Source organism: Ipomoea nil, unplaced genomic scaffold (assembly GCF_001879475.1).
Source record: "Ipomoea nil cultivar Tokyo-kokei standard unplaced genomic scaffold, Asagao_1.1 scaffold2868, whole genome shotgun sequence".
In the NCBI taxonomy this organism is placed as follows: domain Eukaryota; kingdom Viridiplantae; phylum Streptophyta; class Magnoliopsida; order Solanales; family Convolvulaceae; genus Ipomoea; species Ipomoea nil.
Window position 1 is genome coordinate 459857 of NW_017619296.1, and position 14897 is coordinate 474753.

The following is a 14897-nucleotide window of genomic DNA, read 5'->3' on the forward strand; positions in this document are numbered from 1 at the left end:
AACAGAGTTATGCTAATGTTTTTAAAAAATGAATCAAATAAAAAAAAATAAAGCAAATTTTTAAAACATTAACCTGATTAGCTGTTTCTATTTTGGATATAGTTGAAGTTGGCTTCAATACACACAAAACAGAGAGAGAAAAAAACTTGTAATTGTATTCATTAACCTGATATACAATCCCTACTTAATTTTTTTAAAGCGAATTTTAAAAAATTAACCTGATCTGATTAGCTATTTCTATTTTGGATCAAGCTGGAGCTGACTTCAATACACACAAAGTAGAGAGAAAAAAAAGAGACAATAAAAAAAACGGATTTAAGCTGTAAGATTTCCATTTAACATTAAACAATTTCATCTCATGTTGTCATTATCTTGCTCTAATATTTAATAATGAGTGTTGCTATTTGCACCACCCTTTAATCAAAAGTGCTTTGGATTGTAAAAAAGTGAAAAATTCCAATAATTATATAGGTGGTGTAAATATGCAAATGGGTGTTTAAATTGTTATTTGCACCCCCTTCATCAAACCTCATTTACTAGGTGTAATTAATAATTTTTTAATTCAAATTAATTAAAACATGAGAAAATTGTAAAAAATGCCCCTCTATAATATGTCAATTATCAATGTCACCCCTGAATTATGAGTGGTGTAAATGTTGCCCCTCAATTATCAAAACGGTGCACATATAGCCCCTCCCATAACGGATATGTGGTTCTTCGTTAGTGTACGACACCGTTAAGTCGGAGTAAATATGTAATTTAGTTGTTTTTTCCCTCTCCCGATTCAAAGTACCAACGATGGACGGCGGTGGGGAACCACAGGTCTGTTACGGGAGGGGCTATATGTGCACCGTTTTGATAATTGAGGGGCAACATTTATACCACTCATAATTCAGAGGTGACATTGATAATTTACATATTATAGAGGGGCATTTTTTACAATTTTCCCTTAAAACATTAAAAAAAAAAAAAAGAAAAAGAAAAAGAACTCGTATCAGCACACAGCGGCACCGCATCAACAGGGGACGGATTCAAGCCCTCAGCCGGCGCACTGTCATTCATGTCACCAGAAGGGACCTTCTTGTTCACATGATCAACAGAACGAGCAGATTGCAGGCCTCCAGAGCAAGCCTCCTCCCTAGCCTTCACACTTTTTTTAACAGAACTCAGTGGGCAGACATAAGTAACATGCCTAATACTCCCACAGCGAGTGCAAAACAGGGGCAGGTTCTCAAAGGAAATAGGTTGCTCAAAAGTGTCGCCATCTGGGAGTTTGACGGTAATGTGTTCAGGTTGATCCACGGAACAATTACTATCCACCAAGATTCGAGCAAATGCAAGCTTCTTTCTCTCTTTTTTCTGGTGAGAAGGCGAGGGGCTGCCGTCTCACCGCCTTCTCCAGTGAGAAGGCAACCCAGGTAGGAAGTTACCTGGGTCTCCTTCTCCGTTGACAAGGCAATCCATCACATTCTCACGGAATTTTTTTTTTTTTTTTTAATTAATAGTTTGATTATTAAATAAAAATAAATAATAAATATTAATGTTTGATTATATTTAATAAGGTTGTGCAAATAAAATTTTTCTATTTGCACCACCTATAAAGCTATTACACCTATTAAATGTGTGGTGTAAATAGTAAATAGGGTGATGCAAATAGAATTTTCCTATTTAATTTCATATTTCTTACAATTAGTGTTACAAGTTGCAGAAAGTAAGGGTGAGCGTTTCGGATTTTGGTTCGGTTTTTCCGATTTCGGTTTTTTGGTTTTAAAAAACTTAAACCATTCTGTTTGTTGGTCCTGGTAAGATCGAAAGAGAGTCTAGAGGGGGGGGGGGGGGGGTGAATAGACTCTAATCGATTTTTCAAAGCAACTCCTTTCGGAGCTATGCATAGTGGAAATAATGTTTCGTCTTAGATACTCTTTGCACACTTTCGTTGTAAACATTTAGCGTTTGGTCGATATGATGATATGCAATGCACGAAAGAAATAAAGAAGAATGTAAAGAGATTTGGAGGGAGAGATTTTTATGGAATCCGAAACCATGTCCAGACACATTCCAACACATAATGACAACACCACGGATTCAATTAACGGGGTTAATTCAAGAATCATTCCAAATACATTCTAACACGATTCCTAAACATGCAAAAACTCAACATTAATCATATAACGATTTAGGACCATCCGGAACCTCAAGAACATCAAGAAATCTATATGCAAAGTCCTAAAAATAAATCTTAGGCTAGACTCAATACCCGGTCATGCATAAACCCACCCAAATATACCAAGAACACCATAATATGAAATTCACGATATAAACCCTAGCGCTCTAGACATAATTAAAATACAATATCATACATATAATCAATCACAATATCAAGAACATCAATATTATCAAATAAACACAATATAAATCCTAGGCAGGGGCTCTATCAAGACTCAATCACAGAATTACACATACGATTATCAAAGGAGCCAATGAATAGGATATAGCAAGGAAAATAGGTTTTGTAAGACATGGGTTATGTAACACCCCTAAATTTCAAGATATTTAAAACCTATAAAATAAAGGCTAATCTCTTATTAAATCCAAACAGAGCATCAACTAGACATAGTAGTCGGGGTGCTATGCCACACCAGAGCTGGAGAACTCAGATGCACAGGCTAAGCTAACTAACAAAACATAAATTATAACTAATACCCAAACACAAATCAAGGCACACAGGCCATCTCATCCAGGCTAGAACTATCCAAACTAAGTCCACGAATCCAACTAGCGCGCTCCCAAGCTGCTCGTCTATACTTGAAAGCCAAATAATATCTGTTCAGCGAATAATGCTGGTAACCCACTCTAACACGTTAAGTACAATATAGGTAGATATAAGGAAAACCATTTTGAAACATGAATACATATATAATCCTAAAGAACTCTAATTTAAATCCGAGAACAGACTCAACAAGCAATGGCAGATACATTAAATATAATTAAACATAAAGACTCTAGCATGCATCCTAAGGTCACAAGACTACACAATACAAACCATAATAATACCCAGTTATCATCACAGTCAAACAATTAACAATAAGACACGTATTGGTGCACACACATATGGTGATACCGCAGGACCATTCACATGACCCGAACCTTGAGTTCCATTGCCAAGGGGTCAGTGCATATAGATTTGACATGGCCCTGCAGCACTTTAACTTGTACCGCAGCACATGGAGAACCAAACCATTGATCGCAACCAATCAATGAACCACAGCCCATTTGTATCATAATATATATATATATATATATATATATATATATATATATATATATATGTGTGTGTGTGTGTATTGTATGTATGTATACATATATATATATATATATATATATATATATATATATATATATATATATATATATATAAGTATAATTTTATTGCTAGGCATCAAGCAAAGAAATATTATTTGCAATAACAAATTGACACTGCAAACAACAACAAGGTGCTACTGTTTGCAACCCCAAATTGTTGTTGCGAACAGTATTTCGCTATTCGTAGTAACCTGTTGTTAAAAAAAAAAAAAAAAGAGGAAAAATATATATTACGAATATAAACATAAAAAGAATAAAATTCAAAATATATAAGTATTTATATGAATATTATGAATCATATACTAAAATTTGACGATGAAAAATTTGCTTTGTTCATGTATTTAGAGAGAATTAGAGAAAGTTAGAGATAAAAAAAATTCATCGAAAAAATAAAAATCAATATAAACAAGTAATAATGAAGTAAAAATAATATTATTTCAAATTTTTAGATGAAGATTGTAAAGTGTAGGAGAGAGAAAAATTGGTAGAGTTTAGGTATGAGGAAAACTTAGGATAATGAAGAAAAATATAATTTTATTGAATTTAAATAGGTTTATAAATTAAAGTTTAAATAGGGAGAAAAAATAGAGTTTAAATAGAGAGAGAGAAAACATTCAAAGTTGTTAGAAAGAAAATTTTGAAATCTTGGGGTTGATGGTTGGATTTCAACTATTTATATTTGAGAAGAAAAAGTCTACAAAAGTTCATAACTTTTTAAATACCACGTGACTTTTAAAGACTTTTAAAAGTCTTAATCCAATACCACACGACTTTTAAAGACTCTTTAAAAATCTTGATTGAATACTGCCTGACTTTTAAAGACTCTCTAAGGGGATGTTTGGTTCATGTAAAATATTTTCCAAAGGAAAACATTTTCCTTAAAGTGAAGGAAAGTGTTGTTTTCTAGTGTTTGGTTCATGGAATTCATTTTCCATTGGAAAATGACTTCCTCAAATTTGAGGAAAACAAAATCCTTTGTTGGACCAAGGATTTTGTTTTCCATGGAAGATGGGAAGAAAAAGTGAATAGATTGCTTATTTTACCCTTGCTTTCTTTTTTAATTATATTACTTTTATTAATTTGTAGGGGCATATAGGTCTTTATACTCATTATTCGTTACAATTTCAAATCTAACCAAACAATAGAATTAGTATTCCCAGTAATTCTTTTTCCACCAACCAAACAATGAAATTCATCTTCCTAGTAATTGTTTTTCCATGGAATTCCAATTCCACTTCCCTTAAAATATTTTCCGCGAACCAAACGAGCCCTAAAAGTTTGAATTGAATACCTCTAACGTTTTAAAGTTCATAAAAGTCTTTAAAACTCAACGAAAGTCATGATTGAGTACACCCTCCTTAGAGTTGAGATCTGAGGACTTGAGGATTTGAAATTATTAATTATTATAATATTTATATATAATACTAGTAATATGTCAAATATTAAAATATTGATAAATGCAAATAATTAGAAGTTATAGTTCAAATTATATTTCGCAATTCCTTAAAGTAGTAAATTTTAATTATTGTATTTGAAAACTATAGAGATGAACAAAATTTATATTTTGTTTATTAATAATGTAAACAATTTTGATATAATTTCTATTTTTTTTTTTTTTACAATGAATGAATAAAATATCTATATTACTAATCTAGTACCCGGTCACATATATTGGTGCATGTGCGTGCGTATATATACACACACACATATATGATTTACAATTCATAGAAATTTAATTAAAATATAATCAACAATTAAAGTAATTATATAATGATTTTAATAAAATGATAATTAAAGAATAGGAAAAAGATATCATAGATATAGGTGTCTGATAATAATGATAGAGTTATGAAAGTTAGAATTAAATAGAAATGATGTTATAACGGTGTACGCGTACTTTTGTCTAACAAGAATGTTGTAGGGACAATTTTGCCCGTTATAATTGAAGTCTACAACATTGAAGTATGCCTTTATTAGCATACAAATGTAAGGATTGACACAAATATGGTTATAGCTTAATGGAAAAAGTTTTTGTTTTTTATCTTGATGGTCAAGGGTTCAAACTCATCGTAGACATTTATTATATTATATATTTATTATAATATTTTTAAAAAAAAAAACAAAAAACTGATCGATTTACTTAAACTAAGTACCGATTGATACTTCGGTTTAAAACCAACCGGTTCGGTTTGATTCGGATTATTCGAACCGAAATGTCCAACCCTAGCAGAAAGTCACATAAATTTAAATATGATGTACTAAAAGTCAATATTTGGTGTCAACCACACATTGTGGTCCGGGTTTTTCTCTGTCTGTTTAACGGTCCAGGTCCACCCGATTCGCTTCGAGAGACATAGAAGCTGGCCCAAAGGGGATCATCATTTGCGAAAATTGAACCAAGGTTATCCCGAAATTCTCCCCCACAAAAAGAGCTCATTTGCCACTTGAGCTACCCTGTTGGGTTACTAAAAGTCAATATAATGCTCTGTCATTTTGCAATTAAAAATATAATGCTTAGGTCTTGCAATTATTTTCTATCCTGAAGTACTCCACTTGCGCTGCCTGCCTTAATTAATCACATGACGAGCTGAGAGATGGAAATTGAATTATATTAATCAATGTCAACTATGCCCATTATGGGCATAACCGCATAATATATATAATACTGAGCTATTTTAATTTAGCATCACTTCTTCCAAATCATACATACAAAATTTGATCCCTCTTATTTTTAAATTGCGCCTACCTGAATTCTCAACATACATGGGCATTATTTGATACCGACTCATATCAATACAAAATCCTTACCAGCAACAAGCAAGGATGAATTAAAGAAGAAGAAGAAGTAGTGGCGCCACCATCATCCTCAGACGCCATCTGTTTTCTTCAAGGACTCAATTACTGCCATGTGGAGATAAGCTTAGCTTAGCTATGTAGTTGTGGTGATAGGGTGAAGACAGACTGGGATTTCTTAACGCTGCTTTAGGTAATCTTCTTCTTCTTCCTCTTCTTATTTATATGAAGATCTACAAACTTCAATTAGCAAAGAATCATACTCTTATGGCGATTCAATTCTAATTGGAACAATTTATCAAGCACATAACTCACCCACAAAGTCGATCTTCTTCCTATATCCCCTTTTTTCAAAATGAGATTGCAATTATGACTATGTAGTAGTATGTCTAATTGCGTGTCCTATTATTATAGCTACACATAATTCTATAGATTCTCAAGCATAATTGAATCCTAAATGATACAAGAGATCGATCAAATAATTATAGCTTATTATACTCACAACAAGAACCTTAGCTAATTCAATACATACTCTTCTTATGCAATTGAAATCATAGCAGCATCTATAATAAGAGCAAGCTTAATCCAAAATGTCAGAGAAAATCTATCTTTTCATGATTAGATGTGGAACTCTAATCTAACATAATATAACTTTATTCTAAGTGGAGAGAATTTAGTGAGTGAAAAGTCCTTAAAAATAACTAACAATTTCCATTTTATTATTGATGGAATCACCCCTACTTATAAAATATTGGCCTGATCAACGCTCAGTGTCACATCATGACGTTGGTTGTGATTTGCATACTTTGTGCAACAATTATGATCTCTAAGCTAATTTTCACCTTATAGAAGTTTGAATTAGATTTTGCAATCTTCACGAAAGTTGTAATAACTTTTTTAATTGGCTTTCCAATGCCATTAAAATCGCATGATTTGGACATTCATGTACTAAAATATTGGGTATGTTTGGTTCATGGAAAATGTTTTCTAAAAGAAAATATTTTCCTTGAATTTGAGGAAAACTAGATTTTTCTTTGTTTGGTTCATGAAAAACATTTTCATGGTCTCCCTTGGTATTTTGTTTTTCATGGAAAACAAGTAGGACAATTATGCTCTCACCAACTTTTCTTAATTACCATTATTATTAGTGCAGTTGTTATTATTATATAGGGGTATAATTGTCTTTAAACTCATTATCCTTACAATTCCAAACTTAACCAAACAATAGAATCGATATTCCCAGTAATTTATTTTCCACCAACCAAACAATGTAATTAATCTTCCCGTTAATTTCTTTTCCATAGAATTTCAATTCAATTTCCCCTCAAATATTTTCCGCGAACCAAACGGGGCCTAGGGAAAATCAACATTTTGGCCCCTCAATTATTTTTTCAACTGTCAATGTAGTCCCTAGTTTTCAATTTTAACCAATTTGATCGTGTGAATTTTTTAAAATTTTGTCAATTAAATCCTCCTAGGGACCAAAATGGTGACCACACTAATTAGTTTAATGTTTAAACCTTTTTTATTTTTATTTTTATTTTAAACCTTTCACGAATCTCAAAACACGCGTATGTGTCAATATAAGTTAATTTACTTGGGATCTAAGACTTACCATCGTTATGAGCTACTGGCTGAGTGCTCACTCGTCCATGTCTAATGTCTTGACCTCAGTCATCCATGTCTAATGTCTTGACCAAACTAATCAGTTTAATGTTTAAACACTAACAAACGAAAATATTTTTAAAAAAATTAATTATTTTTTAAAAATTATTTTCCTCTTTCCAAGCTCACCCCTATTCACTTGCATGTATTCATGAACCTGATCTACAATCCCTATTTAATTTTTCTTAAAGCGGATTTTTTAAACATTAAACTGATTAGTTGTTTCTAGTTTGAATCTAGTTGGAGCTGCCTTCAATAAACACAAAACAGAGAAAAGAAAAGACAGTTTTGAGCTGATAGATTCCCACTTAACATTTAACAATTTCGTCTCATGTTATCATTATCTTCCTCTAATATTTAATTCCATATTACTCGCAATTAGTGTTACATGTTTTAAAAAGTTCTAACTAACATTCAATATAATGCTGCCATTTTGCAATTAAAAATAGTATGATTCGGTCTTGCAATTATTTCACATAGAGTCATTATGCAATTGCCAATTGAAAGCCTTTTTGACTAGTGCTTTGAAGTATAATGTTGGTACGAAAACAGAAATAATATATATATATATATATATATATATATATATATATATATACACGAAAATATATATCCACGAAAGTAAGGATTGGATTTATTTTAAAGGAAAACTAATGCGAACAAAAACTAGTATGAAACTAGAACAAAGAGATTTAATTTGAAAAATTAATCCCACCCAAAAATTGTTATGTAACCAAGAATTTATTTCTATAAAATAAAGGGTTTTCGAAATCTGAGATTTTAACCCAATACAAGAAAGAAGAAAACGGAGAAGAAATCAAGTCATGTGATACTCACACTTTCTTTAAAATCGATTCGCTACCTCCCGAGGGTGGTAGGAGCGTTATAACGTCAATCTCTAAGGATAAAACGGATTACAACTTTAGTGTTTGAGCACGTACTCAAACCTAAAGTCCAGCTGATGGAAGGGGAAGAAACTGAACGTGAAAAGGAAAATGGCAGTAGCTTGTTTCATCTGTTTTGAGTCTGTTACACATGGAGGGAAAAAGCTAAAGTTATATACAGAAAGTGCATGGGAGAGGATCAGTTGAAACAGAATACAATGGTGAAAGGACTTTAGTGCCCCTTTTGGTTTTGTCCTTAATGACCCTCTTAGCTTCGTCCTCCAACACCCCCCCCCGCCCATAAGTTGACGCATGCAGATCCTGAATGCCCAACTTAGAATGGAAGAACTGGAACGGAGTAACGGGAAGAGGTTTCGTGAAGCCGTCTGCAACTTGGTTTGAAGATGAAATAGGTAGGAGCTTGATCAAGCCGTTGGATACTTTCTCCCGCACCAAGTGACAATCTATCTCGATGTGCTTCGTCCTTTCGTGAAAAACTTGATTCTCTATCATAGCTACTGCTGATTTATTATCGCAAAATACGGCTGCTGCTCTTTGCATATTTATTTGTAGGTCTGACAGCAAATATGTGATCCATTGCACTTCACAAATAGTAGAGGCAAGTGCTCTGTATTCTGCCTCGGAGGATGAACGTGAGATTGTCACTTGCTTCTTTGATTTCTAAGAGATTAGAGCATAACCAAGAAAGATGCAGTAACCTGTTATAGAGCATCGTGTTTCAATGCATGAAGCCCAATCAGAGTCCGAGAAGACATTGAGCTACAAGTTATCTCCTTTTGCATAGAACAGTCCCTGCCCCGGTGCACTTTTGATATACCGAAGGACTCTGTGAGCAGCACTCAAGTGCTTGTCGGTTGGAGCATCAATAAATTGGCTCAGTTGATGTACGGCATATGTGATGTCTGGCCTAGTGGCTGTGAGGTATAAGAGACGGCCAATAAGCCTCCTGTAACTGCTAACATCACTGAGTAGCTTACCATCATCATGGTGCAAATGATAGCCAGGCACCATTGGCGTGTTGGCTGGCTTGCACTCAAAGAAGCCTGCTTCAGAGAGGATGTCTAGGGCGTACTTTCTTTGGCACAAATTCAGACCCGAGGCATCCCTTTTTGCTTCAATTCCTAAGAAGTAGCCTAGCTCTCCAAGTCCTTAATTTTGAAAGTATCATCAAGGAATTGTTTGAGATCATCAATCAACTGTAAGTCTGGACTAGTGACTAATATATCATCAACGTAGACAAGGGCAACAATGAATTTGTTATCTTTTCCTTTGGTAAACAAGGATGGATCTGCCTTGGACTGCTTATACCTCATGCTAGACAAAGCTGTACTGAGCTTGGAGTTCCACTGTCTGCTCGCCTGCTTGAGGCCATAGAGGGAACGAAGCAATCTGCATACTTGGTTTGGTTTCTCAGTCTGAAAACCGGGAGGCAATAACATGTATACTTCTTCTGTTAAGTCACCATGTAGAAACGCATTGTTGATGTCTAGTTGATGAATGTTCCAAGCTTGAGAGGATGCCACAGCTAGAAAGGTTCTGATTGTGGTAATTCTAGCAACCGGAGAAAAAGTTTCAATATAATCAATTCTTAGTTGCTGCGTGTACCCTTTCCCTACAAGACACACTTTGTACCTCTTTATCGAACCGTCGGCCTTCAACTTGACCTTATACACCCATTTGCAGTCTATGGGTGTTTTCCCCGGAGGCAAATCAGTTATCTCCCAAGTTTTGTTGTCTTGTAGAGCTCGTATCTCAGCATTCATAGCTTCTTTCCAGTGGCTGCTTTTAACAGCTTGATTATACGTCTTTGGTTCTTCAATAGATGTTACTGCCAAAGAGAAAACTTTATGATAGGGGTTTAGATTGTCAAAGGTGATTACCTTTGAGAGATGATGGGGGGATGAGCCTCTGCTAATTATGGCATCGCAGTAGTAGTCTTGAAGCCGGTTAGGAATTTGTCTCTGCCTAGTTGAACGTCTAGGCTGCTCATTCTTTCCACAGTCACCACTGGATTCTAGATGATCCTCTGGTGCTTGCACAATATGGTCATGATGTTCAGATTCTTCTTCATGAATAATATGATTATTTGTAGATGTTTCACCACTGGTTGCTTGGTGGAAAGAAGGAGAATTCCTCTCTTCTACTGGACTAGGAGCATCTTTAAACACTGTGTCATGCATTGCAGAAGGTTCATAGACCATAGGAGTGTCGATGGGTATTGTTGGGAGTGAAGGATTAACAAGTTGTGCCCCACTGCTATATGATATTTTCCCATCTTTGGAGAAAGGAAAATGTAGTTCGTAAAAACTCACATCTCTGGAAATGAAGGTACTTTTCTCATGCAAATCATACAGCAGAAATCCTTTTGTATGAGCAGGTATCCCAATAAAAATACATTTCTTGCTCCTTTGTGCCATTTTGTGTTTAGATTTTGATAAATTTGAAGCATAGCAAAGGCAACCAAAGACTCTTAGGCTCAATAAGTCAGGGCCCTTACCATATAGCCTAAAATAAGGGGTTGAGAGCTCAATAACCGGAGAGGGCAATCTGTTGATTAGGAATACGGCATGCATAACACATTGTCCCCAAAAATCAGTAGGCAGTGAAGCTTGAAATCGAATGGCCCTTTTTGATGGATGATAACACGATTTCTGATGGATGATCCCTTTTTCAGCATAGAAATCCTCCATGTTAAACTCTGCTCCATTGTCAGTTCGGATTACTTTAATCAAAGCCCCAAACTGAGTGAAAACCATAGCATGAAACTTCATGATGTGTTGTCTAACTTCAGCCTTCCTCTTCATTAGATGAAGCCAAGTGAAACGGGAGTGGTCGTCAACTAATGTTAGGAAGTAATTCTCTCCTTGTAACGTACAAACCGAGGAAGGCCCCCATATATCTGCATGTATCAAATCAAAACATTTCTTCGAGGTTGTGACACTTAACGGTAAAGGAGATCTTTTGTGTTTGGAAAAATGACATGCATCACAAGCAAAATTTTTAATGACTGAAGTTTTAATACCACTCAAAATGGCAGTTTATTAATTGGAAAGTGGCCTAACCTTTGATGCCAAATTCCAACATTATTACAATTTGCTGCAACACTCCTATGAACTACTTCATGCATCTTTGGTGAGTCCAGCAGTAAGTATAGACTATTCACATGTTTAGCCAAACCAACTGTCATCCCAAGAGTGTCCTGAATCAAGCATTGCCCAGATGAGAAAACAAGTTTACAACATGTATCTTGCAAAAGCTTACTCACAGATATCAAATTGAATATGAAGGTTGGAATATAAAGAGCATCCTTTAACCATAATTGTTCATTGAGTTTAATATTCCCCATGTGACTGACTTTGATCGACTCTCCAGTGGGTAGATTCACTTCAGTATTATGAGTAGTGTGATAATCATGAAAGAAATCCATAGAACAGACTATATGGTCTGTGGCTCCAGAATCTAATATCCAAGAAGTATGGGATAGGATAACATAATTAACAAAAGTGGAAGAGTACTTGCCTTCAGTTCCAGAGTCAACTTCATTGAATTTGGGAATTAGTGAGACAGCAGCCATGCTTTTCTGATTATAAGACTGGTCGACCTGAGCTTGGAGGAAAGAGATCAACCTCTCCAACTGATCGGATGTTGCTGCTGAGGATTCCACAGTGCTAGAGGAAGAACTCATAGCAGCAGTCTGCTTCCCTTTCGATTTATATCCCGGAATCCATCCCGGCGGATAACCATGCTTCTTGAAGCATTTCTCTATTGCGTGTCCACTCATCCCGCAGAATGTACGTTTGCTCCTCTGTTAGTGCTTGCATTACGCTTAGCATTGTAGGAATTCACAGCTGCTACTATCTCATTCATAAACCCTTGCTCATGTTGCACTGCGTTCTCTTGGCTTAAATCAATGCTGTTCAGGTTCATGTTTGTGAGAGTAATTTGTCTCTCCAACTTTTCTGCCATCACAAATACCTTATAGACTTCAGGAAGGGGATCTAGGACTAAGACGTTGGATTTCAGGCTATTGTAATCATCTCCAAGACCTTGCAGGAACCGTATAACTTGGTCTGTATCTCGCTCCTTGCGTATTTCGTCAACCAAATTGCATGAACACTTCGGATTCCATTTACAAATAGGGAAAGGTATAAGCGCATTCATCTCTTCCCAAAGAGTGTGACATTTTGTATAGTAGTCATTTACCGTCCGATTCCCTTGTTGTAGGTTGAAGATCTCGTTCTGTAATGCCGAAATCTTCTGTGCGTCGCATTGTGCGAACCTCCATTCCAAGTCTTCCCAAACTTCCTTGGCTCTATCTAAGTGCATGATGCTCTGTGCGATGGAGATGTGTACCGATTTAAAGATCCAGGCACACACCATAAGATTGCAACGCCTCCAGGAAGCATACTGTGCATTCTCTCTTGCCGGAGCAGCAACGCTTCCTATGATAATGCCCCATTTATTTTTGACTTCTACAGCTATTTTCATCGAAATGTACCACGAGTTGTAATTCGCACTGCCTAAGAGAGGAGGACTGACGAGAACAAGATTGGTGTTGTTGTTTGTGTTTAGGAACAGAGGATTCTCCAGATCTTCCTGGCTATAGCCTCTTGATTGAGAAATAAGATTCCGCTGCCAAGGCAAGGTGCAACTAAGCTTAAGCACCTTTCGGTGCTGACACCACTTAGCACCATTCGGTGCTATCTATGTAATTAAGGTGCACAAAAGCTTTCAAAGCTTTTAATTTGCTTAACAACTTAAGCTTAAACCTCCACCTTTGTAATTAAAGCACCAAAGTGCTTGATTAAGCATTATTTTGAATGCTTAATCTACCATTCGTGAATGCTAATGAAAGTAGCACTATTTTTGACTTCTCTCATAGGTTCACTTTGATAATCAATTTCTCATTCACCTATTATTCATTTTGAGCATACAATATATCAATTTCTTCGTCTCACTGCGAAGAACCCGAATCCACTTTGATTCGACCCAAATCAGAAGTGGACCTCACATATATTTGTACCACAAAATAGCCTCTCATAAATTGCCATTTTATGCTAGAAATTCCAATAATTCCCCACATGAATGAAATTGATTTTCGGGACATGGAAAAACGACGTGAACGTGCTCAACAATCGATCCCTGCATAACATAGATAGGTGTAACCCTTTGAACCTTGCCTTGTGAAGATATGTTTACTCTACTGGCTGTACGGTAGAACTTGATGTCTTTGAATTGACTGCCGTTTGTGTAGACGATGACATATCCCACATAGGAACCTTCCAAACTTTGTTCTGTTCTCATGGGTGTGCCCGTTTTGGTCATGGGTCACCTTCTTGGTTCTGCGAGAATTTCTAAAGTATTGAGCCCAATAAATTTTCCTTTGAAGCGACCCCACTTCTCTCTCACATAGGGGATTCTTTTCCGAGAATCCTGCATACTCACACATGTCAATCGACATTGGAATCATTAAAGCATCAACATGATAGCCTCATGAGGAGTCAGTGTTCTAACGAGGAATGGTAGGGAGTCCAGGATCCCCACAGTGACACGCTTCGTTCCATAATTTAGTTGTCCCATCGAACCTAGGTGAAAGTTAGGTTGAGTGTCCACTATAGAACTTTTATTCCAAGGGCTTTAAACCCATTCCTCGTGCCAACTTTTCAACAACCTCTTTGCTCAATCCTTTGGTTATCGGATCCGCTACATTATCCTTTGACCTTACGTAGTCAACAGAGATAACACCTATTGTGAGAAGTTGCTTAATTGTATTATGCCTACTCGTATATGTCTAGACTTACCATTATACATACTACTATGTACCCTTCCAATTGCGGCTTGACTATCACAATGCACACAAATCGGAGGTAGATGTTTATTCCATATTTCCAACAAGAAATATCCTCAACAAAATGGCATAGCTATTCAGTCTCTTCGCAATATTTGTCTAAGGTTATTAGATCAGATTCCATCATAGATCTGGCTATTATAGTTTGTTTCGAGGATTTCCAAGAAACTGTTGCACCGGCTAACGTAAACATGTAGCCACTCATGGACTTAGAGTCCTTAATATCTGATATCCAGTTACTTGAGAGATACACTTTTCGCGATTTTTTGGACAGATGTACGTTAGTATCTAACCAGTGGCGGAGCCAGAATGGGGGCTGTGGG

At 35.8% G+C, this 14897-nt stretch overlaps 1 protein-coding gene across 1 annotated transcript; it reads right to left on the reverse strand.

Moving 5' to 3' along the window:
• Positions 1–12503: 12503 nt before the first annotated feature.
• Positions 12504–13214, reverse strand: LOC109160648. Its single transcript, XM_019308930.1, has one exon. The coding sequence runs from the start codon at positions 13212–13214 to the stop codon at positions 12504–12506; it is 711 nt and encodes a 236-aa protein (XP_019164475.1).
• Positions 13215–14897: the final 1683 nt, after the last annotated feature.